Source organism: Peromyscus maniculatus, chromosome 2 (genome assembly GCF_049852395.1).
Source record: "Peromyscus maniculatus bairdii isolate BWxNUB_F1_BW_parent chromosome 2, HU_Pman_BW_mat_3.1, whole genome shotgun sequence".
In the NCBI taxonomy this organism is placed as follows: Eukaryota; Metazoa; Chordata; class Mammalia; order Rodentia; family Cricetidae; genus Peromyscus; species Peromyscus maniculatus.
Genome location: NC_134853.1, coordinates 77,766,818 through 77,794,521, shown reverse-complemented (window position 1 = coordinate 77,794,521; position 27,704 = coordinate 77,766,818). Strand labels below are relative to the sequence as shown.

Sequence of the window (27,704 nt, the reverse complement as noted above, 5' to 3'; positions counted from 1 at the left end):
GTGCAGACTAAACGTAGGAGGAGATATGTGCCTGGTAACACTAAAGAGTCTATGAATTTGGAATAGGTGCCAGTTAATAACTCTGGTAACTCATCAATAGCTGATCCTGTTTTATGACAGATATCTTGTATTAATGAGAAGCCATAGCAGGGGTTTGGGGGGAAACGACTCAAAGGAACAATCAAATTTCAGAATGACCATAATTACAATGTGAAATTCAGTAACCTAACAATATCAGTTACTGCTGGTAACTGTCAATAAAAATTTAATAACTTTTTGGGATGACAATCTGGCAACATATATTATAACCATATTAATTTATTACTCCATCCATATTCATTAATTCAATAGCTACTGAGTGAGCTTAGGGATTAGCTCCAGGGGATACTACATAATAAATGGGACCTAATTGCTTAATAGATATTAAACTTCTTTGTATGATATGTAACATGACCCTACTTCTTTGTGCTTTATTTTTTTTACTAATGTATATTAGTTAATGTATATATTAACACAGTCCATGCATACCGCATGCACTAATCACATTTAGGCTCCCTTTGGCACTATTAGTGTATAATCACTATTCCACATTTATGACAAAAAATTTTTTTAGGTTAGGAATGTTATTTATTCATAAAAGTTTAATTTAGAGTATTTTCTAAAAGTTTAAGTGTTTGCTTCAACTTAAAATCATGTCAGGGGGCTGGAGAGATAGCTCAGTGGTTAAGAGCACTGGCTGCTCTTGCAGAGGTCCTGAGTTCAATTCCCAGCAACCACATGGTGCCTCACAACCACTTGTAATGAGATCTGGCGCCCTTTTCTGGCCTGCAGGGACACATGCAGGCAGAATACTGTATACATAAATAAATAAATCTTTAAAAAAAATCATGTCAGGGTTAGGTCTACTGCCACATAACTTCATCAGTTACAAGCAGATGCAAACAAATCTGCTTTTGTAAAAAAAAAAAAAAAAAAAAAAACAAAAACATGGAACATTATAGATTTTAATGAAATTAATTTAAGCATGGTAGGTGGTTTAAGGCTCACAAAATAATGGAAATGGGTTTTCACATGCCAGTCATCAGCAGTATATTTAAAGGTCAGAAGTCATCTTCATACATATTATTTCTATAGTATCATTTAAGTCACCAGTTGTAATGACTTAATAAACAAGTAACCCTGCTTTATAATCCTGGAATATGGACTATCATATTCTAGACAGTGGCAAAAACTAAAGGCACTCCAAAAGTTAAAGTAGATAAATGTGCAAGAATATTTTGCTCATTAAATATTTTCTTATTCGTAAGCTACTGTATATTCTGTTTATTAAATAAGTTATTATATTTTGTTTGTCAGTAAATTGGATAAAGAGGTGAAGAAAAATTGCCTCAAAAGTTAAGTTGGAAAATTTTAAAATTAAAAATTGGAATAATCAGAATAGTAAAGCAATTACATAAATCTATCATTAGACTTTCTCCGTATTTCTCCCAAGGCTACCTAACCAACTCTGCTATTTTAAACCATGCTTCCTTGTTGTGTTTTGATAAGAACCTCAACTGTATATTGTACACAGTTCTGTAATTTTGTTTTTTGCTTACAGAACATGTGTATCTATTTTATGGTCAAGATTATGATCACAATGAGAGCAGAAACTAAAATACATTTGTACCAGTATTGTTAGTATAGAGCAAAAATAAAGTAATAACTAAAAAATGAAATGAAGTAATAAATTACATAGAGTTACATTGGATTGGAGTGTAGTCTACAAAGGATGAGTCAAAATTCCTTGAAGATCTATCCAAAGAGCAAAGACATTACAAGAACCCAATACTACCAACCAAATAAATAAAAGATCACCTGTTATGGGACATTTGATTACAGTGTCAACCCTGAGTTTGTGTTAATAAAACCTTGGGTCAAGAGATGAAACTAGCAACTAGTTGAGAGGAAGTAGCCATAGAGAGCTAGAGGAAGTCTGGAAAACTGATAGAAACACACACAGGAAGTAGTAGGGAGGGATTTTGAGTCTGGTGATCTTTTTGGCTTGGGATGGCAGAAGAGAAGTTCTCTTGGTGGGTCGCTGGCTAAGGAGGAAGGTCAGCTGGTTGCTTCTCAGCCTCTCTGAACTAGCAGGTTTTCACCCCAGTATCTGACTCCCTAGTCTTTATTTGTAGAATAGATCTACAGAGACTTAGTTCGGCAGAGGTGGGTCCAGCAGGATGCACAAGTCCCACTGGACCGCAGCCTGAGCAGCAGGGCAGTGACTGTGGAACCAGTCAGTAGCTGAAACTGCAGCAAATTCAGGTGCAGCCGCTGTGCCTATGGTTAAAACAATTCCCTTGGGGAGATAGCAGTAGCTGTATGACCTCAACAGTGTTTTCATGAAGGGAGGATTAAGAATATGAGAGTGAGCTTGGTAACACCAAAAGTATACAGAAAAGAAAAGTGGGCTCTTACTGAAAAGTAGGGAGAAGGTCTGTGAAATGCCATTTTCTAAGGACCACACAGTCACGGCAAATGTGAACTCAGAGCAGCTGTGCTACTGGCCCCAGGCTATGTAAGTGAGGCCCACTCGTCAGTCAGCTATGAACAGGGAAAGGAAATCACAAGGCCCAACCATTTAAAGATTCCGGGAGATGGGGAGACATAGTATGCAGTTGTGTACCCATCAGAGAGTCCACCAGGTTCTCACTGGCATGGCCAGGGAAGAAGCAGAGCTCTGCAGGGAAGCCCCCTTAAGTGGAAGCTGAGCAAAGTTCAGCTGTAGCAGCTCTGCAAGAGAGGTGCAGGACTGTCATATCATGCAGGGAGACCATCTCCCATCACACCAGGTATAGCCTGACTCCTGAAGTCAGAGCACCTTTCCCTGCTGAGCTGTCCTAGCAGCTCTAGGCCTGACTCTCCTGAGCAGTCAGGATACCTCTCCAGAGATGGCTGTCCCATTGCAGGTCCAGCTGTCAGAGCTGTCCTAGCAGCTTGAGGTATCCAGGGTATCTTTCCCTCTAGAGCTCAGCTGTCCCACTGCAGCTCCAGTTGCCACAACTGTCCTAACAGCTCAGGGTGTCCCCTGACTCTGAACAGTTACATAACTTCACCCCAGAGTTGCAACATTGTTGCTTACAACCAGGAAGTGGAGTGGAGCTAAGTCCTATGTTCAAGGAGATAAATGAAGTAAGAAATGGAATGTAGGGAGCAGTGACTCAGGGCAAGATCCCACCCAGGTAAGGTCCCAACTTGTGAAGAGGAACTAAAAAAAAGTTTAGAACTGGGTATGGTGGGGGACACATTTAATCTCAGCATTAGGAAGGCAGAGGCTGGCAGATCTTTGAGTTGAGGCCAGGTTGGTCTACATAGCAAGTTTCAAGACAGCTAAATTAGGCAATGAAGGACTTCTAGAAAGCTGGTAAAGATGTAAATGAATGAGAGGAACAGTTCCAGCCCCAGCAAGGAGCAGAATTTGGCAGCTTGGCCATGTGGTTCTGGCTTTAGAGTTAAGGATAGCAAACACAGGTTATGGAATTTGCCTCCTCTGCTAAAGAAAGCCTCTGAGGTCAGGCATGTATCAGGGGTATTCCTGAATGGAGCCCTACAGAGAACATTGTGTGAAGCTGTGAAGTTGAAGCCTGGATTGCCTTGCAGAACCCAACATGTTAGAGATACCAGACTCATGGGATGGGATACTTGCCAAAGAGAGCTGGTAATGGAGTGGATCAAGCCCAAGAGAGAGAAATGTGTTACAGTCAACAAAGCTGAACAGAGCTGGAGATCTGAAGAGCATTTTGACATCAAATACAGAGATGAGAGTTTGGAATTTACCCAGATGAGTTTTGGTCTTGCTTTGGTCCAGTATTTCCTCACTATGCTCCCTTCCTTATGTTTTGGTATGTTCATGTATATCCTGGGCCATTATATGTTGGAAGTAAATGAGCTGGTTTTTTATTTTGATTTTATAGGGGATTATAGTTAAGAGACTGCATGAATCTCAGAACAGACTTTCAACTTTAAACATTAATGAGACATGAAAGACTATGAGGAATTTTGAAGTTGGACTCAAATAGATTTTGCATTATGATATCATTACAAGCTTATGAGTGCCATGGAATAGAATGTGGTAGTTTGAATGTAATTGGCCCCCATAATCTCATATGGAGTGGTACTATTTGGAGGTGTAGCTTTGTTGGAGGTGAGTATTGCCTTGTTGGAGGAAATGTGTCATTGTGGGGGTAGGCTTTGAGGTTTCCTATGCTCAGGAGACCACCCAGTGTCTCAGTTGACTTCCTGTTGCCTGATCTCAGCTTCAGCACCACATCTGCCTGCATACTGCCATGCTCCTGCCATGTTCCCCACTATGCCACGATTATAATGGACTGAATCTCTGAAACTGTAATTGAGCCACCCCAAGGAAATGTCTTCCTTTGTAAGAGTTGCCATGGTCATGGTGTCTCTTCACAGCAAGAGAAACCCTAACTAAGACAATGTGTGAAAAATGATTAGAAGCAGGACTGAGAGAAGGAAGGGGACTAAGGGAACATGGAAAAAGAGGAGGTTATAGGGGATACCAAAGTACCCATGTTTGAAACAAAAGGCCTTTATGAAACCCATTACTATGTACCATGAATATATGGCAATAAAAACTTAAAAAGGAAAAACTTCCCACATGAACTTTGGGCTAAGACAGCTTTACCTGTACACTCCACTGAATATGTTAGAAAGCAATAATGCTAATTATGTACAAACTCTGTGAGAAAATTAAAGAGATTATCCCCTCCCTTCCAACACCCCTCAGGAAAAAAAACCCAAAAACTTCTTATATTGTCATCACTTTTTATTACTGGTGATCTGGACTCTATGGATGAAAAGCAAATATGAAAAACACAGACAACTTTTGAAAATTAAGCAGGTACAGAACATATATCTTTAAAAGATACAACAGGAGAAAAATGAAAGACTAATGGGAACTAAGAAGTAAAAGGCTGAATGATACCCAGGAAGAAAATGCTCACCAAGGGGGTAACTCCTCAAGTCAGTATATGTTGAAGGGTCTGTGATCTGTGCTAGTCCATCACCTGATGAAAAACTGCAGCAGCAGAGACGATCTATAAGTGGGAATAGAAGCAGTATTTAACAGTGACACATACTTACAGGGTGCCAGGTATTGTTCTAATACTTCACACGGATCAGCAAATTTATGCTATTAACTCAAGTGTTTATTTAGGCCAGAGTCAAACTATTTAGAGGTGAAATCATGGCACTGTTATTAATGGTCCACCGCTTTAGACAGTCACTGACCATCAGTGTGTTTTAGCTTCCCCAAGCCTGAGCTGGTCATTAGAAGACATAATCAAAGAGTGATACAGGATTCTCTAAAACTCTATTAGGGGAGTGTACCTAGCAGACACACTCACTGGTCACTATATCTTTACAGTTGCTGTTAACAGTAAAATTATTATTAAATCTTAGAATCCAAGGTACCAGTCAGAAAGCATAATTGGTAAGAGATGCTTTTCCATGGAGTTCCCCTCAAAAAGTTGTGGAAGCCTGTTCTTAGGTTTCTCGTGGCTTTACCCAGCAGGTCTGCATAGAGGATGATAGGGACCACGGGCCAGAGTGCAGGTGTCTGAGATGGTCTGCACTTGGCTGTGCTGGAGGAGGAGGTCTTTTGCTCCACCCCTTGGCGTCTCAATAAAAACCCTGGGGCAGAGACAGTCAGGGCCCATTGGAAAAGGTTCCAGGCCCTCTCGAGGCTATCCTTTATTTTCTACCTGTGTATCTCCGCAAGATTCTCCACAATAAATCCTTCTACCTAATATTTCCTGCTGCTCACACTCAAGAAAACTCTGGGAAGCTGTGGGGTTGGTGGGTAAATGCCCCATAAAAAGTTAAGCATTCTATAGCTTTAGGGTTTTCTCAGCATGAACCATACATGGTTTAAAAAACACTATTATGAAATTTAAAAAACCCTCACACTAGTTTCAAGTTTCAGGTCCTCCCTTTTAGAGATGGCAGTGTGATCAATCCTGTATTTCCTTAAAGTGAATGGTGTTGACAGTGGCATATGGCTGGGGAGTCTTCCAAAGAAATGGCTCCACACAGCCTTCCCCTGTTCTTTTCTCTGCCTCTAAGGTCACAGTAACAGGAGAGAAAATCTGGGATGCACACCATCTGTCCAGACCGTTCCCTCACTGCTCATTTCTCCTGTTCCTCAGAGAACTTCACACTTGGCCAACACTGCTACTAGAAAGAGCAGTGGGAGAAAACCAAAGTTGTCTCTACCACAAATGTGGCAGCTGAAATGAACGCTGCTTGTGAGGACTGTGTTTTCAAATCACACCCTGAGAACAAAAATTCACCTTTGATAGGAAATTTAAGACAAAAGTCTGACACTTTTACAGGACTTCTCAAAACACAGATGTAGCAACCTCATACCGCGCTGATTAGACGATATCTAAATTTCTCACAAGACTATGAAAGGCATCATTTTCCCACTAATACTATAGTGGCATTAACACAAGCTAAGAACATTCAGGAAATCTTGAATCCCTTCAGATATTTTTTCTTCAACAATATTTTTAGTCCTTACAACATGGCTTCATGACAATGTCTAATATTATTTCCACTTTGACTTGGAGGAACCATATGCAGGGAAGTTAAATAGAAAATTGCTGAAGGAAACAGCACTTGTCACATCTACAGTTGGGATTTAAAAGCTGACTCTATGATCTTATTTTCTATGGTATGCTATCTTATAAAGAAAAACTAATTATACACTAATTTTGGAATTTCTATCATATTTTGAAAAATAAGGTATAAACATTTTGAAAACACTCCCACTCACCTAACTATAACGGAACCTCAATAAGAAACTTTCTCCATAAGATCAGGCTGTAGGCAAACCTCTAGAGCATTTTCTTAATTAGTGACTATGGGGGAGGGCCAGGCTCATTGAGGGTGGGGCCTTCCCTGGGCAGGAGGTTCTGTGTTCTGTAAGAAAGCAGGCTGCCTGTAAATCGAATTTATTATGCTTAAGTATGTCCTGGTATCCCTGATTTCTCCAATACTCTTATCATGAAGAGGTGTTGGATTTGTCAAAGGCTTTTTTAGCATCTAATGAGATGATCATGTGGTTTCCTTCTTTCAGTTTGTTTATATGGTAGATTACATTGGCAGATTTCCATATGTTGAACCTTCCTTGCATCTCTGGGATGAAACCTATTTGATTATAGTGGATGATCTTTTTGATGTGCTCTTGGATTTGGTTTGTGAGAATTTTACTGAGTATTTTTGCATCTGTGTTCACGAGGGGGACTGGTGTGTAATTCTCTTTCTTTGTTGAGTCTTTGTATGAACACACTAAACCTGACAGAAGAAACAGTAGGGAACAGCCTTGACTGCACTGGCACAGGAGACAACTTCCTGAACAGAACACCAAAAGCGCAAGCACTAAGATCAACAATTAATAAATGGGACCTCATGAAACTGAAAAGTTTCTGTAAAGCACACCATCCAAAGAACAAAACAGCAGCCCACATTTTCACCAACTCCACCTCTGACAGATGACTAGTGTTCAAAATATAAAGAACTCAAGACACTAGATATCAACAAACCGAATAATCCAATTAAAAAATAGGGTAGAGATCTAAACAGAGAACTCTCAATACAGGAATCTCAAATGAATGAGAAACACTTAACACTCTTAGCCATCAGGGAAATGCAAATCAAAACGACTCTGACATACCATCTAACAATTGTCTGAATGGCTAAGATCAAAAACACAAGTGACAGCCCATGTTGGGGAGGATGAGGAGCAAGGAACTCTCCTCCATTGCTGGTGGGAATGCAAACTTGTACAGCCACTTTGGAATTAAATATGGCAGTTTCTCAGAAAATGGGGAAAAATCTATTTCAGAATCCAGCTATACCACTCCTGGGCATATACCCCAAGGACACTTCATGCTACCACAAGGACACTTGCTCAACTATATTCATAGCAGCTTTATTCATAATAGCCAGAAACTGGGAACAACCTAGATGTCCCTCAACCAAATAAGGGATAAAGAAAATGTGGTACATGTACACAATAGAGTATTACTCAATTGTAAAAAACAACAGGCATCAGGAAATGTAGGAAAATGGATGAAATTAGGAAAAAAAAAATCATTCTGAGCAAAGTACCCCAGACCTTAAAGACAAATATGGTATGTACTCATTTGTAAGTGGATATTAGCTGTTTACTAAAAGATAACCATGCTATTGTCCACAGACGTAGAGAGGCTAAGTAAAAAGAAAGGCCTACAAGCTGGGCTGAAGGGAAGAATCTCCCTGGGAAGGGGAAATGGAACAGATTTTACAGGTGAATTAGGGGCTAGTGGGGTTGGGAACAGGAGGGATTAGGTGGGTCAGGAGAGGGAGAAAATACTGAGAGAAACTATTGGAATAAGGGGGCATGTTAGGGGCAAGGTAGAAACCTGGTACAACAGAAACTCCATGGAATCTACGAGAGTGGAGTGTGTTGTCATCTAGCAAAGTAGTTTTATAATTAATAAATGTTTAACGAACACGTTCTAGAGTCAGAGTCAATTAAGGATGGATAGTTTGGATAGTTTTCCTTTCAGGAAAAGGTTTGGATTACTCTCAAACCTCCAGAAAAAATTTACTTTACAATCTTCAGATGAAGACCCAGGGATCCTAGGAAGATGGATGAACCCAAGAAAAACTGCATCGTGAGTTTGCTATGGTAACTCAAGAGCTTTCATCATGACTCCTTCGGTTGACTAGCCTTGGCAAGGCTCCCTCCTCTCAGACCATCCTCACAGCCAGCTCTCACGAGAACTTCCCAGGAAAGCTGGACTGTGCGTCAGCTGAGAGCACAGTAGCTGCTGATGGAGTCCTGGGGACTTTCCTTTCTCCTTTCTGAAATTACTCCCAAAGCCCCTTTTAATAAGTACTTCCCCCAAAGTAATAAGTACTTCTCTGATTCATACTTAAACCTTTTCCCTGTTTTGGCCTGCGTGCCTCCATTCCACATATGGTCAGTCTCTTCATAGAAGAAAAAAATGTCAAGTTTGACGTCATCTTTTCCCTGGAAGGAGAGTTCCAAGCTGTCTTCCACCTATAGGGAAAACGAAAACCTTCATGGACTGAAACAACAGAAACACATTTCCTATTTTAAATGAAGAAAAATGTTTATACAGTGAGCATTAATTCTAAGATGCATGCTTTTAAAACTTAAATCCCTGTGAAGTGGGATACTATACTAGCCTTTCTTAAATGCATATACAATAATGAGTCTTAAATGATGACAATTCATGAGTAAATGCCTCATGGTAGTTAAAACTGTCACTCTGCAGGGAAAATTGAAGCACCAATTCCAGAGCCCCTTTTGAACAAAGGAGGAAAGGAAAGGAAACTTATCCTAAAAGTAAAGTTCACATCAGACTTGGTGCATGTGTCTTCAACAGCATCATATAGTAATTTATGTGACCCTAAAGGAGATGAACGCTAATGTATCCATCTGTAGGCTCTACTCAAAGCAGTGCAGACACCAGCCTTTAGCAAGTATCTGCTCAGTGACTAAAGCTACTGCTTTGGGCTCAGAAAACACTATTTTTTTAAAAAAAATAAATTAGAATGATTACATCTAATGGGTAGAAATAATTTTCCAGGAATGAAAAAAAAAATTCCCTGGGAACAAATTAAAAGCAGCATTATCACAAAGGATCATGGGCATTGTGAACAGCAATCAAACTGTCTAGAGATCATTTGGGCCACAGTGCCCGTGCCCTTGCCCACATTAACCTCTGAGGAAGTTGCTTACCTTAGCACACGTGAGACAAGAAGAAACTCAAGCGCTTGTTAAACATAGCTCAATATCTTTATCCATTAGCAGTCGATGGCATATTTGTGCTGATGATTATGATGACATCTAATCCTAAGTGAGCATTTAATTAGACGACTCAGGAAAAAAAATGTAACATCAAACAGAGTAGCAGGATTCTATCTTTATATTAATTTTGTGCCATATTATTACATAAAAGAATGGCAACACATTCACTTACAAGAGACCAGGTTTCTTCTTTCATATTATCAATAAAAGGCATATTTTTGAAATTTTCCTTAACTGGTATAGAAATGTTAATGGATAATAAGCTTCCATAGCCCATCCTGGTAAGTGCTGGGTGATAAAACTTATGTTTGACAGACTTTTAATCATGTATAAGTTAGTTAAGGTAAACTTTACAACTGAGACACATTATTTATGAAATTAAGTTCATTGTCACCAACCTTCCCAAACTTGTGTTTTAGTGGAAGTCCAGCATTCTGAAATGCCAAAATAATATCAGGTTTGTAATCTTGTATAAAAATTCCTAGGTCGACATCTTTGCTACAAGGAATAATACTGCATTGCCGATACCTTACTAAAAAGGAGGAGGGGATAAAATATGTTTAAGTTATATTTGGAAGATTAGTTATTATCATGAACAAACTTTATAGTAATGGATATCATTTCATAAGGTTGTGGTTGGGGTGCTTGATTAAAATTATTTTTTAAAAGTTAAATCCCAAACTAAACTACTTGGTTATAGTAGTTACCTTGAAGAATCAATCTCCCTGCTTTTTTCCCTCCCCGGCCCTTCCTTCCCTTGTTCCCTCCCTCTATCTCTCCCTTCCTTACCCTGGCCTGAGTGCTCAGCTTCCTCAAAAGTTTGAATGAAATCAGATATGGTGGCTGACACTTTTAGGCCAGCCTGTTATGGTCTACATAGTGAGTTTCAGACAGCCAGAGCTACACAGTGAGATCCTGTGTAAAAAAAAAAAGTTTTCAGGATACATAATTTCTGAGTAGATCATTAGCTTTAATAATGTATTAATTGGTCCATTCACTTAAACAATTGCTGTTCAGAGTGTTTAAACGTTAAAGTTTAATGATTGAGACTGCTGTAAGATGTGCTAAGGATATTTAATTCTTTAATATGCTTTCCTGAGTCCATAAACTATAGCACTTAACAGCTCCCACAGCTCATAACTGATGGGTCATAACAGATTCAGGTGAGGTGTGATATTCAGTGCACACTCAATGCTATTTCTCAGTGTTTCTTGTGTATCTACATCTTGCTTCGGTGCCTCAACAACGAACTGAGAAAGCTTACACCTAAACATTACTAATAACTCCAAAGTCTTCCCTACTAGCTTCTAACCTTTCCACTCCAATAGCTTTTAAGGTATGTAAGTGTCTATAGTCATCCCAGGAGGCAATGCTATTATAAAATATGATTTGGAATTTTAAAGGAATTCTAATAAACAATTATGAACTATTAAAAATGAAGGGTTTGCTGGGTGTTGCAACACTCACCTCAACAATGGAGGCTGAGAAGGTGGATCTCTGAGAGCTCAAGGCCAGCCTGGTCTACACAAAGAGTTCTAGGTCAGTGTTGCTATATAGTAAGACCCTGCTTAAAACAAAATAAAAGCTGGGCAGTGGTGGCGCACGCCTTTAATCCCAGCACTCGGGAGGCAGATTCAGGTGGATCTCTCTGAGTTCGAGGCCAGCCTGGTCTACAAAGCGAGGTCCAGGAAAGGTGCAAAGCTACACAGAGAATCCCTGTGTCGAAAAAAAAACAAAACAAAAAAAAAAACATTAAAAAACCATGAAAACCTAAAATTAAAGGGATCCTTAAATATCATTTAATACACAGTATCATCAAATATAACTCTTATTTTATAAATGAAATATATCACGAGGGCAAAACTTCAAATCAAATGACTAAGCATTTTTAGCTACTGAATATAAAAACAAACATGATTCTATAAAAAGGTTTTCCAAGCAAACATGCACACACAAAAGATTACCATGTATTCTTTTATGCTTTTACTGTTTTGTTGTTGAGACAGGGTCTCACATATCCCAGACTGGCTTTGAATTTGTTTTGTTTTTATGGCCTTGAACTTTTTTTTTTCTTTTTTGGTTTTTCAAGACAAGATTTCTCTGTGTAGCTTTGGCGCCTGTCCTGGATCTCGCTCTGTAGACCAGGCTGGCCTTGAGATCCTCACAGAGATCTGCCTGGCTCTGCTTCCCGAGTGCTGGGATTAAAGGCATGCACCACCACCGACTGGCTGGCCTTGAACTTTTGAGCCTCCTGCCTCTACCCTCTGTGCTAAATTAAAAATGTATGCCTCACCCTAAGCATGTAATCTCTCACATAGCCCATTATATAGAACAGCCACAAATCTCAGGCTACACCTGTTGTACCTGCATAATTATTTAAGGCATTTCCTTTCAAAGTGTCCTGAACGAGAAAATAAATTCTCTGGTAACTTTTAAAAAGCTGAACTAACTGGAATTAACTTTTGTAGAAATACAGTCACAATAAAAAAAAAAAAAACAGATACAATTATAATCAACTACAATAAAAATTGAGAAGGAACAGATAAATGCAACAATTTTTTTTTTTTTTTTTTTTTTTTGGTTTTTCGAGACAGGGTTTCTCTGTGTAGCTTTGCGCCTTTCCTGGAACTCACTTGGTAGCCCAGGCTGGCCTCGAACTCACAGAGATCCGCCTGGCTCTGCCTCCCGAGTGCTGGGATTAAAGGCGTGCGCCACCACCGCCCGGCCTAAATGCAACAATCTTAAGGGTCTAAACAATACTAAAGTCCAAGAAGCTGACGTAATGAGTGGGGTATCTGGAACCCTTTCTCAGATTCTAATAGCTGCCTGTTTAAAACTACAAAAAGCATCTTTCCCCATCTCAGGTGAACAGTGATGCCTAACCAGTGATGCTCTCAATGATCTGGAAGTTATGGGTGACCTTAAAGCATGCCTGTCAATCTTCCTCTCACTAGAAACGTTTTCTGCAATATTTCAATTTAAAGCAATAATAATCTTGGAGATAGAAATAGCAAAATGCTAATTTAAGGATTACCTGAAAACCAAACATACTCTACATGTCTAATGTAAATTTATACACATTATTATATCTTTTAGTAAATACAAGTGGCCTTACAATTCTATTTTATAGGGCTGGAGAGATGGCTCAGGAGTTAGGAGCACTGGCTGCTCCTCCAGAGGACCTGAATTCAATTCCCAGCAACCACATGGTGGCTCACAACTATCTATAATGGGATCTGATACCTTCTTCTAGCACACAGGTGTACATTCAAATTATATGTAGAGCACTTCTCAACATATAATACATAAATAAATAAGTCTTCAAAAAGATCTATTGTATATTTCATCAATTACTTTCTTTAAAGGTGTCAACACATCTTTGCTTCTACATTAATGTTTGTTCAGCTTATAAATATTAGAGTTCCGATATCACTGATGTCTGATCACCTCAAACATTCACTCCTAAAGTCAAAAGGAAGAGATGGAGATAAAAGGAAAGCATTTTTACCTAGACAAGTTCCACTGCTCAGCCAGAAGGGTACTCCCAATTTCTATAATGTATTGGCTGCTAGTTGCAGTAATTCCTTTGCCCTCCTCCGAAAGGCCATAACATCCACAGTGTTATCCTCAAGGTACTGCTCCAAGTTTAATAAACAGTTATTTATTATAACAATCCCTAAACTGCTAGAAACTTTTCTATGATATCTGAATTAAACTTGAAAATTGTATCTTTTTTCTATTGCAAAAACAATCCAAATGTAGGGGGCTTGAGTGGCTCAGTGGCTTTGGATTCTCAACACCCATATAAAAGCTGGGAGTGTCGTTATGGGTCTGTGATGCCTATGCTGTGTAGGTGAGAAAGAATGGAGACAAACAGATCCTAGAGTTCCTTGGCCAGCCCATCAAGCCAGTCCATCAGTTTCAGGTTAAGTGAGAGACACTGTCTCAAAAAATAAGATGAAGAAGTGTGGACTGCTGCTAACATGCCCAAGCTCTGGTGCATGGCCCCACTCCCACGTGCATGTAGGAAGCACTAATTGGATTCTGGGAGTTATAAAAATAAGAAGACATGAAAATGGAAAGGGGGTGTATAGGGCAGGAGTACAGAGGACATGGGAGTGGATATAATTAAGACGTAATAGCGGAAGGCACCCAGTTCCAACCTCTGGCCTCACAGACACAAGTGCACAAGTGTGCCCACATATCTACATACAGGCACAAATGCATATATACCCTACAAGCCCAGAAATCAAAGTTTATAGTTACTTATTAGTCACGCATTAAAATAATTCAAGTAGATTCTAGGAGCAGCCAGGTTAAGAGGAAGAAATTTAAATAATGAGGATTCCCCAACGATTAGATTTAAACTGTTATCCATTTCCTCTGTACATCAGAAGTTAGCAGGTTGGGCAGTGGGAGAAAAAAAAGAGCTAATTACAGAGCCAGGAGCATTATTTAAACCAAATAGATTAAATGATGTTTTAGATGCAGTTGTTTACTTGTCTTTACAGATTGGGTCATCAAGCAGAAAGACACATTTTGAATCAGACCATCTGTGTTGGACTCTAGGTCCATCTCCTTTGGGATGGGCAGATCATTTTACAAGAGTGTACGCTCTATTAAGAGGGGACATTTGTTTGGGGTATTGTATTCAATACCCCAGTGTCTAGAACAGTGTCTCTACATCTGAAAAATGAACAACAGAATGGAAGAAGCAAATTTTACTGTGGTTAATGTCCTCATTTATAACTTAAAGATAATAACTATGCTTTATACAACTACTGTACAGATCGGAATGAAAGCCCTTTTGCAAAGTATAAAAATTTGTGCTAATGTTATCTTTTACTTAGTCATTTTAATTTCTGATTTAGTACGTTTTATTCTGTAACTGAAGAAAACAGCATGAATTCTTCAGTGATATTTCACTATGGAACAAAATATACACTACTTGCTCTAGTAGACCAGGGACACAGGTCTTTGGCTACTATCTGGCCTCATCACCAGCCTCTTTTTACATGTCTTGTTATAATAACAAAATGGAACTGATCCAATATACCACACCTTTCTAGCCTATGTGACCTTATATGTTGCTTTCTTCTTCAGTATGCCTGTGACTAACAAAATCATGTTTCAGCCTCAGCCTCTGAGAAATATCCTCATTTTCCTAAAAAGACAGATGAGTGTGTTTCACCAATGTTTTCATTCAATACTTGCTAATACATAAAGCCAAGCAAAATAGTAAGCTCCTCCATGAACTTATAATGGTTGCCACTTACACAGAAAATATAAGTCTTTAAATTTTTGTTTTTATTATTTTACGTATATGAGTTTTGCCTGCATGCGTGTCTGTGTACTATGGCCATGCCTAGTGGCCATGGAAGAAAGAGGAGAACATCAGAACTCCTGGAAATGGAGTTATAAACTGTTGTGAACTGCCATGTGGGTGCAGGGAATCAAAAACAGGTCCTCTGGAAGAGCAGCCACTGCTCTTAACTATTGAGCTAGTTCTCTATCTTTTCAGTTCTCTACCTTTTTAATTCTTATATTTAGTTGTAACTGTTGGTTTTGTTTCATTTTCCTAGTGAGGCTATAAACATATGAGAACTGGTACTGCATTTCTCCCTCACTGAATCAACAGCTTTAGAATGCCACCTGGTACACAATAGGCTAGCAACAAATATTGTTGAGTGGCTAAATGAAGAAATGATTGTAGCTGTAAGGTTTCTCGGATACCACCCGGTCTTGAGGTCCTGTGATGCTTATAAAATAATCACTCAGAGGCTTATATTAGTTATAACTGCTTGGCCATTAGCTCAGGCTTATTACTTACTAGTTCTTACACTTAAATTAACCCATAATTCTTACCTATGTTTAGCCATGTGGCTTGGTACCTTTTCTCAATTCTGCCTTGTCATCTTGCTTCCTCTGTGTCTGGCTGGTGACGCCTGACTCAGCCCTTCCTCTTCCCAGCATTCTTCTCATCTGCCTGCCCTGCTTATACTTCCTGTCTGGCTATAGGTCAATCAGTGTTTTATTAAACCAGTGTACAAGAGCATTATCCCACAGCAAATGACTAACTCTGACAGTATCCTAAATATCATGTGATTTCTTCTCTTTTACAACAGAGCAGGAGAGAATATAGTTCACAGAGGCATGTCCCTGGGACTACAAGGAATAGAATCGCTACATGGATCTTGAGGGAAGAAAGAGTATCCTATGAAAGAAAGCTCCCTGCAGGAAAGCAGTTTTTATGGATTAAGCAAATTATACAGAATATCCTGAAATAAAATATCTCTTTCCTTAGTCACTACTTCTTTTAGAACAAATGACTGGAAAGAGGTCCACATTCTTGTGCTTGTTCTAAGAGAGATGCCTAGAGCTGCACATTTATAGACTATCTATCATTTAGATTAAGTGCTATGCCAATAATGCCTGTCAATGTTAAAAGCATCTTAAAGTTACAATTTCCTCTCTGTTAAAGAACACTTGCCTTATGGGAAACCTCCCTTCAAACATGTTGGTCAGAGGAGTCTAAGAAGCTTCCCAAACAATGTAAGTCCTCGTCCTTGGTTGTGTTCCAGAACATGAAGGTAAGACCTTATTGCTGAAGACACTACACACATCAGACCCAGGGCTTGGAGGAGTCAACCCAGAAATGAACAGCTGAGCACGGGACGTCCATCTCTAGTTAATACATCTATAACACAGTCTTTACATCGAAGACTCAGGAAACATGGAAAAGGGGGCAGAAAGACTCTACAAGTGAAAGGATCAGGATGTCTACTATGAGAGAGTATTCTCTATAGATAACAGGGATGTGTACCTAAAAATCTTAACAATATGGTCACCTAAACAAGACCTGTACAATGACAGCACCAGCTGACATTACAGTGTGGATGGGGGAAATTCCACAAGGCTCCAACCCGAGATGAAGAGCTACTGACAATTAATGGCTGCTGAGAGGGACAATCCAATCTCTCCAGAAATGAGTCCCCTGACGGGTCATCCAATGTTGTTTAGTTAGATCTGACAACTTAATTGGGCTGGAGATAATGATGTGAATTTATAAATTTCAACAAACAGATTTAGAAATAAATATAAACAGACACATGCATAATGTCCTTGATAAGTGAGAGGGCCTGTGTACAGGAAAATCCAAACAGCAATGGGCATGCCCCCTACTGTCCAGATCTTGGCTTATACAAGGACCCACGACTCAGAGAAATGGCTGAACCCAGGGCTGAGACAGGAAATTCACAAGATGAACTTAGAATATCTATGTTTTGCTAAAAATGAAGAAATATGGAGATAAGACAGAAGACACAGAAGCTGTGGTCAAGAGTCTTCTAACAGCCACATATGCAACAATCTTCAGATTAAAATCAATGATAAAAGTAAGGGTCTACAATTCATGAAAACAGGAAACCTTGAGTTTCTTATTGAAATAACAAATCTGATAAGAAATGTTAATATTTAAATAGTTGCAAAGTAACTTGCAAACAAATACTTCTAATTACAAAGGGAAAAATGCAAAGTCACAAAAGACTTTAAGACTTGAAAACTGGGTGAATGATGTGAACATCAACAGTGTTCTGTAGCCCTTCCTCTGAACTTAAACATTTCCACCAGGGGAGAAGGGAGGTCACAGGACTCAGGAAGTAAATGAAAACTAAAGGTCACAGGAACCCCCCAAAAGCTGCAAGCTTCACAAGGCCTCACCCTGAGGTTATGAGGGCATCAACAGTTTCTAGGGTCTGACACTGATGGTGTCCTGGAAACTGTTAGGAGTTCTAGGGCACGCAGCTTTCCTAAGTGTCACTTACACACTGGGGAGCTTCTTGGTGATGTTTAAAACTGGTCTTGCTATATGTCTTAGCAGGCCTTGAACTTTGAGCAAACCTCCCGTCCTGGCCTCCCAAGTGTGGAAATTACAGGCATGTGCTACCACACAGAGTTAGATTGAGATTAAAAGCAATGTATGTTAATTCTTGATTTTTTTTTTCAGATATAGAGAATATTCTGGTTTTTGGAAAATACTGAGTTATTTGAGGTTTCAGGACACTAATTTATAGCTCACTCTCAAATGCACCAAAAAACAAAACAAAACATATTATTTGTACTGTAGTAAAAATTGTTATGTAAGTCTGATACTCTTTTTTAAAAAACTTTATTAAATAAAATAAGAAAGCTAGGGGACTACTTTACTAGATTTTTGCTTCTTTGTTTTTTAAAATTTAATTAATTCATTGCTATAACCATACTGTGTATTTCACTTCATTGAAGACTGTTTGGCGCCATCAAATGTACAAATGGGTGTATTTCACTTTAATTTGAAAGTGGACCCTCCTGGTCTTTTACTTATTTATTATCGTTCTAACATAAGAAACAAAGAATGAAACATGTAAGAGGAAAAAGATAAAGAACATGACCAAGCCTTATAGTGATTCCACATTAGTAATATCAATACAATGTCAGAAGGGAAAAAGAAATCAAACAAATCAGGCACCACAAATGGCCTGGCAGCAACCGACTACCGGGAATAAAATAGGTGCCTGCTGTTCAGTTCACAGAATTAGGAGGGTATGAGACACTCACAGTTCACTGTGGTAATTTCTATGGAAGAGTTGGGCAATGCCCTTAGGGTAGAAAGCACAAACTCCATAAATTCCTCCTCCTCCTGGCCATTCTCTTCCTTCTCCTCCTCTTCCTCTTCCTCCTCCTCCTCCTCCTCCTCTTCCTTCTCTTCTTCCTCCACCTCCTCCTCCTCCTTTTCCTCCACTTGGGCTGTGAGGCTGAAGTCTTGGGTCCCAGCATACAGCATCTAAGATCCTTGTATTTGAGCATTGGCTGCTGGGCAGCAATAAAAAGTTGATACTTAGTTTCACATTCTATTTGTCCTAATTTGCTTTATATTGTGTGATAAACACTAAGACCAAAATACAACTCAGGGGAGAAAAGGGTTTAATTCATCTTACCACTAACTCCCATTCATAGTCCACCCCTGAGAAACTCAGGGCAGGAAGTCAAAGTAAGACCTAAAGCACAGAGTTGGTTGGTGATGGCACATGCCTTTAATTCCAGCACTCTAGAAGCGAGGCAAGTGGATTGCTGAGTTCCAGGCTAGCCTAGTCTACAGAGTGAGTTCCAGTCAGGGCTACACAAAGAAACCTCTCTCAAAAAACCGAAAAAAAGAAAAGAAATGAAAAGAAAAGAAAAAGCCCCAAACAAACAAATAATGAAAGAACTTAAGCAGAGCCCATGAAGTCATGCTACTTACCGACCTATTCATCTATAACTTTTATACAACCCCAAATCATATGCATAGGGGTGGCACTGCCCCCAGTGGGCTGGTCAAACCCGCCCCCCCCCCAAAAAAAAAAAAACAAGGAAAGAAGAAATGAAGCAGACACCATTCAGGGAAGAAGAAACTGTGTGTGCATGCCTGTGTGCTTGCTTGCAAGTGTGAATCCCAGGGATACTTTCTAACTGAGATCTTGTGCCTTAGCTGGCTGGGTGCTGGGGTTACAAACTTGCCTTAACAGCCAGCAGAATCTATGCTTTCCTGTTGGAGATAGGCTCTTGGTGGTCCAGGCTGCCTCTGCACTCACTGTATAGTGGAACATTACCTTCAACCCTCTGCCTCCATCTTTCAAGTGCCGGGATTATAGACACCTGCTACCACACCTGATCTATGTGGTGGGGGAAATCAAACTCAAGCCCTGTGCATTTCAGACAAGCACTCAACCCATTACGCTACACCCCTAACCCTTAGGGAAAAAATGAAGTTTTTAACTTTAAATGAAAAGAAACTAGTAGGATAAAAAATGATCAACTTAACAAGACATTTAAACCTATTCTGCATAAGCCATCTTCACTTCCTCTTAAAAACTAGACCACCTACTGAGATTACATTCAAACAGTCTGACTGCCCTCTTCTCCTAAGAGAAGAACTGCCTACATTCCTCTTTACAGCCACTTCTCTCCTGACTACATCTCAGGCCCTCTTGCTTGGCCAAAGACATTGCTCTGCTGGACCATTCCTATGAATATACAAACCCAAAATTATTTTTCCCATTAAAATTAATTAAAACAAGAAACAAAACAAACCAAAACCTAATGACAGATCTTTCCTCCAACAATTTCTTTTTCTCCATGGTGCAAAACTCCCAATGTCGCTCTCATTGCCTTTAATTCTTTCTTATCAATTCACTTGAGCTCAAACCCGCTCTGCCAGACACTCACAACTACCACTGACCTCCACAATGCTAATTCCATTGGTTGGTAGCCCTAATCTCATTTCATCTACCAAAACTTGGTAGCATCTGCCTCACTGGAACGGTTCATTTACTGGACTCTCCTGAATCCATAGTACAGACATCTCCTGCAATGTCTCAAGACACTCTCTCTTTTTAGGTTCACTTCTTTGGTGTCTCAGAGTCTATGAGCCTTCTTTTTTTTCAAGACAAGGTTTCTCTGTGTAGTCTTGGTTGTCTTAGAATTCAGAGATCTGCCTCCTGAGTACTGAGTGTGCCACTACTGCCACCAAATCTAGTAGTTTTTACTTAAAATGTATTTATTATGTTTATGAGTATTTTGCCTATACACATATACCATATGTGTGAAGTGTCTGCAGAGGCCAGAGAGAGCATTAATTTTCCTGGAACTGGAGTTACAAGAAATTGTCAGCTACCACAAAAGTCAAAGATCAAGTGAAAATATTTGCACAATTTTACCAAGCAACCAACTTAAAACTTTTCCAAAAGTCTTTGCTGCATATGTTCTACATGGCTGTAAGGTTAGTTCCTATTACTAATGATAGCATGAGAAGTTGTTCACTGTGAACAACTGCTGCCATTCTTGTTTCAAATCTCTCCCTCTAACGGAAAATGAATTACTGAACAAATGGGAAGCTAGCGCAGCATAACAGCCTGTCAGTAGCCTTCTAGGTAATATGGCACTGGGGTGGCTTGTCTGATTAGGAAGAACAATATAAGGCTTGCTCCAGTTACTGCTTTGTCTTTTACTTAGCCATCAACCCCAATATTTTCAACTGTCGTACAGCATTCTGAAAGCCATTTCATCTCATATCTGCCAATCTGAACATACTCTGTTTAGACAGACTTTTACTTATACATCAGAGCAGCTCCAGTAAAGACACAAGCTTTAGGTCCTGAACACTTTAATCATGAGCAAGGAACACTCAATCTAGATCCCAGTTAACTCATGCATAAAACAGAGACATAGGCTCGCAAGGACTCTATAATCATTTACTTCAACTTTATTTTTATTTATTTGTTTGTTAGTTTATTAAGGGGTGACAGAAGGTGTGTCACGACACATGTATGGAGGTCAGAGGACAACATTCAGGAGCTGGTTCTCTCCTTCTACGATGTGGGTTCCAGGAATTGAATTCAGATTGTTCAACAGGGAGGCAAGTGACCTTACCACTGAGCAATCTCACTAGCCTCTCAACTTTATTTTGCAAATGGTAATGTAAAACCTTCAGTAGGAAACATAAGCTGCTAGAAGCTCTTGTCTTTGATCATATACATGTAGAAAAAACTAAGTGAGATGCATCACATCCACTAGACTAGCTTAGCTCAGTTGGTAATGTTGTTAAGAATCCCAACATGCTGGGCGGTGGTGGCGCACGCCTTTAATCCCAGCACTTGGGAGGCAGAGCCAGGTGGATCTCTGTGAGTTCGAGGCCAGCCTAGTCTCCAAAGGGAGTTCCAGGAAAGGCGCAAAGCTACACAGAGAAACCCTGTCTCGAAAAAACAAAACAAAAAAAAAAAAAAAAAAAAAAAGAATCCCAACCAAAGGAATCAAAGCTCAAGAGGTGACCAGCTGAAAGCCAGATTGCACATGTAATAGTCTTATTAAATAAGAAACAAATGCTGAGTTAAAAGCCCAAGAGGTCAGAGCAGTAGCTAAGAGCTGAGACTAAAAACCCTTTCTTACCCCTCACTGCCACTGCCGTACTTCCCCTCTGAAAGAGACCTACTTCCTGTATATCTGTCTTTTTTGTTTGTTTGTTTGTTTGTTTTGGTTTTTCGAGACAGGGTTTCTCTGTGTAGCTTTGTGCCTTTCCTGGAACTCACTTGGTAGCCCAGACTGGCCTCGAACTAACAGAGATCCGCCTGGCTCTGCCTCCCGAGTGCTGGGATTAAAGGCGTGCGCCACCACCGCCTGGCCCAGGATCTGTCTTTTTATTGACTTTCTGTTCTGCCTCTCATTGGTTGTAAACCCAACCACATGAACTTCTCGTCACTGCCTGTCTATACAGACCTCCAGGTCTTCTATGTTTGGTATTGAGATTAAAGGCGTCTGTCTCCATGCTGGCTGTATCCTGGAACGCACAGAGATCTGCCTGTCATGTGACCGGGATTAAAGGTGTGTGCCACCACCGCCTGGCTTCAGCTATGGCTTGCTATTAGCTCTGACCCCCAGGCAACTTTATTTATTAACAAATAAAATCACATTTTGTACAAATGAAATATAACCATACCAGATAATTGAATAAAGACTTGAACTATGAGCCCAGACTCAAGAATTACTACTGCCAGGCAGTGGTGGTGCACCCCTTTAATCCCAGCACTCAGGAGGCAGAGGCAGGTGGATCTCTGAGCATTTGAGGACAGCCTGGTCTACAGAGCTAGTTCCAGGACAGCCAGGGCTACACAGAGAACCCCACAACAAACAAGAATCAGTACTACTGCTATGACTATCAAATAAGAGTAAGACCTTTGCCCTGCTAAGCTCACTCTTCCTGCTATATATCCTAGGTCTTAACAAGTCATCAGTAAATGCAAGTTAGGCAAGCGCCCTGAATTCAAACCACATTAAGCTGTTAGGTGTAACAAGAAGAAAATAATCCCTAGAAACACGTCTTCTCGTTTTTTGGTATGAACTGTAAGCCAATTATGAATGGATCTCAACTTCAGATAGGGAGACTCACAATTTTTTGAGTTTACAATAGGTGTGGTTTACAATACACTGCATAGAAATGATACATTAAGTTTTGAACTTTTGTCTTTTCCTGGCCAAGTGACAGGCTATTCAATACTCATGGTACTGTGGAGCTACCAGCCACATGATAATGAAGGTACTCTATTTCATAGCATACTATACGTCAAACTATGGTGGTCAGTAGATGAGGCTTGTTATTTTTTTACTTACAATATTTTTATCCTATAATGAGTTTATCAGGGTGCAATCTTACTGCAAGTTGAAGAATATCTGTACTTGAAAATTAGAGTCCATAGAATGCTCACAAAACTACCATTCTACTAGAGTTTGTATTTCAGGATATGAGGGGAATGGCACTGTGGTATCTGTTACCCCACTGACTGTCAGGGTTAATTTGGCTGGCCAGGCAGGTGTCCCCGTCTTCCCTCACTGCTCCATGTTTTTCTCTCTTAAAGTCGAGCACTCAGTCAAAGAGGACTGTTCTTGGGCCAAGGGTATATGAGGAGCTGTGCTCCCTGACAGAACATCCAAACAAACTAGTCTGCATTTCAAAAGCCTGAATGACTGTCCTGATTCTGAAAAGTCAAGCCCATCCCTCTATGAAATACAATATAATTGTTCCTTACCTTTAATTATTAAATAATTGGATTGATTTCCTTTGTAGATCACAGAAAATATAAACTCATCTAGTTAAGTGGCTAGGGCCTAGAGATCATCTACAGGAAACTCCAAACATAAGAATTAGGTCTTCTTTACTCTAAGATAGCAAATAGTCCCCTTCCCTAGACAGTGACCAATGTAGGGTAATCTCTCCTAAGATCCTGGAAAGCTATGTAGTTATCCCAACATGGTGCTACAGGCATTTACTATTACGAGAAGCTACTGGACTCCAAACCAGTATCTACACATCTTCAGTCCTACAAGCAGCAACAAAGGTAAGTTCTACTATAATTCTTCTGGTAGATATTATACACGAAGATAAAGTAATTTTGATAACATATCAAAATTATCAGTGACTTCATTTAACTGAGACTAATTTGTGGACAATAATTTTTATTTATCAGAAAATGTGAATAGATTAAATATGATTGAAACATTACTTTTGATTTAATTATATAATTACAAAAACATTTCATTGTAATTTTGAACTGCCTACTACATCCTACAAAGTTGAGAATCCCTGTGAGAAATGTTTCTGTAAAGGTTCAACATTATTAATTGAATATACTGCAATGTAAATGTTAAGAAAACACAAAGCCACAATGACATCTAATAAGAAAAAACAGAATTACCTTTGGTGACAAACACTGCTTGTAGTAGTACAGCGGAAACAGCAGAAATGCAGAACTTGTCAGTGTTAAAAGACCAAAATTAAGTTCTTTTTTATTCTACTCCTTGGTGTGTGGTGTTCTCTCAGATGTTCCCAACAGTAACCCAGCTGTTTTCATCATGTTCATGAAACAGGAAGGTAATCTTGATTGCGGTGAACAAAGAGATACTTCTGAAAAGAAAAAAAGGCTAAATAAAAAGAAAAATAAAAAAGGAAATTAAGTTAACTTCAACAAAGATTGATAGCACGCACACAAAGTTATTTAGTGAAACATAGCAGTACATGGCTATAAGGCTAGCATTTGGTATGCTGAGGCAGGGGGTAGAAAGTACAAGGCCAGCCTGGGCTACAGAGTGATCTAGACCAGCTTGAGATACATAGAAAGACCCTTTCTTGAACAAAAAAACAAAACAAACAAACAAAAAAAAAACCATAAAAACTGGAGAAGAAAAAAAGCTAAGAAAAAGCTATCTGTGGTACTACAGAACACTTTGACCAAGAGGAATGCAGGGAGGGGCTTCTCCAATGTCTGTGACACAACAGATGTGACCTGGGACCTCTGCATCTCAGAATGTATGTCGGACAAGTCCAAAGGTGATATCACTTCTGACCATACTGAGAACTACTTTCATGGGAAAGAAGTGAGAAAGTGTTTAGTCAAGGAGGACAGTATCTGTTTCTTTGTGAATAGTGTGTGTGTGTGTGTGTGTGTGTGTGTGTGTGTGTGTGTATGTGTGTTAGAATGCTCATGCATGACCCTGGTATTTGCAAGGGTAAAGAACACTTTGGAACTCATTTTGGTCTTTCATCCTTGGTGTCAACTCAGATTATTTGTTTAGTTAGAAATTTAGTATGTATGTACTTCCTACCTCCACTCAAACACAAGATCTTGCTTAAATATTTTTTAAATGTCCTATTGTGTTTTGCTTTATTTCTTCAAGAATACTAATACCTCTTTCACTTAATAATCTAAGATTTCTCTGTTATGTTTTCTGGTTATAACAAGAAACTGGCAAACTATGTTACCTCTGTCTTCTCTCCTTTTCCTATTTATTTCTGCTTGGTTACTGTATTCTGTACCATAACTGTTATTTTACTCTTATTGGTACAGTGTTCCACAAGGACCCTATATACCTTTGGCACACTCAGTCTCTCTGCAGCTTATAAGAAAAGAATGGATACGTACTACTTACTTTCAGTTTTTGCATAGTTTAAACTGATGTCAGTAGAGTTTGCCTGTGAGGTCACACTTTATTTCCCGGTAAGTTACAGTATTCATAATTGCCCTGTAATGCTAAATATTCTCGGTTCAATTACACAGCTCCACCTACATTGAATCTGATCGATTTTCGTGAGATGCAGAGTGGAAGCACACATATTTCCTATCTTGTTGACATAGACAATGTAATGATAGTGATGGGCATATATTCATTTTTCTTTGGTGTTTGTGTATTCATTCAACTTATAAAGATTTCTGTGTAGAAAACTTTTGGAGTCATTTAAATACTTTTGTTGAAACATTGGATCTCTATTTCCAGAACTACAGTAAGTACATCTCCTTTCTTACCTATTTCAGTTTGTTCAACTTCCAAAGCCTGTCATCAAGCCACCTCACCAACGCTTCAACACTGACTTCCAATTCTAATGTGTGTTATTTCTCCTTGTGTGTCTGTTCCTCCTGAGCTCTGCCAAATTTCTCTCTTATAACTAACTCTGAGCTCTTGAGCCAATGAACACTGTCTTTATTTTTTGCAGGGCTACTAACTGAACCCAAGGCTTCTTTCCCAGATTGGCAAATTATCACTGAGGTACAGACAATAATGTCATTTTAGAGATTTTATTTTTTATTTAGAGATTTTTTAAATGATTTTTAACTATAAGTACATGCATGGGTATGTTCGCATGTGTGCAGGGGCACATAAAGGACAGTGGTGGCCAATGCCCCTGGAACTGGAGTTACAGGGGGTTATTGAGTCACCTGATATAGGTACTAGGAGGCAAACTCAAGTCACTCAGAGGAGTACTACATATATTAATCACTGAGTCCTCTGTCTTTCATTTCAAAAGTTTAACTATTTCATAAACTACCCCACTCACTTAGGCTGTACAATTTCATCATGGGTTGTCACTTGTTTTCTGGTCTATTTCCTTCTTGTTGTAGCATTTTTCATGGACCATGCTCATTTCCCTTTAATTACTTACCTTTGAATGGCCTGAGTACCCCAAGACTAGTTATTCAAAGGAATAATGGGGTAGGAGGGAATAGCATTATATTCTAGACTAGATGGAATTTCTTTCCAACAGAACAGTTTATACACATGTGTTTGTGAGAAAATTGGAGAATATACATTAGGTGTTAGGAACAGTTAAAACATTACTCTTTCATGATGTCAGAAACAGGTACCAAAGAGTCTCTGGCAATCTCTCCCTCTGTTTTGCTGCTGTAAGGATAGTGCACTTGTGTATACCTTATTTGCTTTTCTACTTGCTAGTTCATGCTGCCAAACATCTATGGATGCTCCCATGCCTCCCTATGTGTCCTGACCTACTGTAAACAGAAGAGCCATGTCTTTGTTCTGTCAGTTCAGAGATCTCTTTCTACAAGGATCTTCTTTTTACACGTGGCAACCATTTTTCAAATATTTCAGTTTGGAGTTACAGCAATATTTGTCTATGGGAATCTGTATTGTATTGTATGAGGGTAACTTCAGACAGAATAGAGTACAAATATTTTTACTCTGCCATTTTAAATCCTAAGTTCTGGTGTGGAGCTTTGAAACAATCTAAATAAACTGACAGAGCTGAAGCCACATAAAATAAGCACTGTAAGAAATAAAATAAGATCAACTACTCAAAGAGAAGTACAAGAGAGAAGAGAATTACCTATCCTATCTGCAGATAATGTATCAAGGTGATGGAATAAATCATGATTTTTTTCTATTAAACTGTCAAAATTAGCAGCAACCATCAACACTGATGATGGTCCTAGTGTCTGCTGTCAGCTAAAACTTGTTACAATGGTTTCTTCAGAGGAGGTCATGGATAACAATTATTTGTCACCCTCCAGATTTAGCTATTCCTCATACAAGTATTAAATAGCACACCAGTGTAATGCACGCTGCTTCTTGGTGAAATTTAAGCTGACATTCAGACCACCATTGTTAAGCTTCTCTAAGTTGAACTATTTTAAAGTCAAAACTAATACACTATAGTTTTTTGGGATCTATCACTACTTTACAACGAATACAACATTAATTCATTAATAATACAGAAACCACTTAAACAACGCAATGAGACAGTTTTAAAAAGAGGTATCTCAGAGCAACATCATAAGCCCTGGCTTCTTCAGTGGCAGAGGTCCTAAATCAAGATAATATTAATGTACATACTTCTTATTTGTGACATTTTAGCCACCATTGTAAAAAGAGTAAAAAGGATAATGCATTTGATACTGAATCATGTGTAATGGAAAATAGTACCAAGCTAATAAAATAAGCAGACAAAAGGGGAAAACAGATGTCA

The 27,704-nt window shown here is 39.2% G+C and overlaps 1 protein-coding gene across 1 annotated transcript in view; it reads right to left on the bottom strand.

The window, feature by feature from the left end:
- The window catches only part of LOC102905552 (ribitol-5-phosphate transferase FKTN-like), a 108,484-nt gene that overhangs the window by 15,816 nt on the left and 64,964 nt on the right, over positions 1-27,704 (bottom strand). Inside the window, exon 6 of the mRNA XM_076563600.1 lies at positions 8,982-9,109. Coding sequence (XP_076419715.1) covers positions 8,982-9,109 — 128 coding nt within the window. The remainder of the gene's footprint in view (positions 1-8,981; positions 9,110-27,704) is intronic.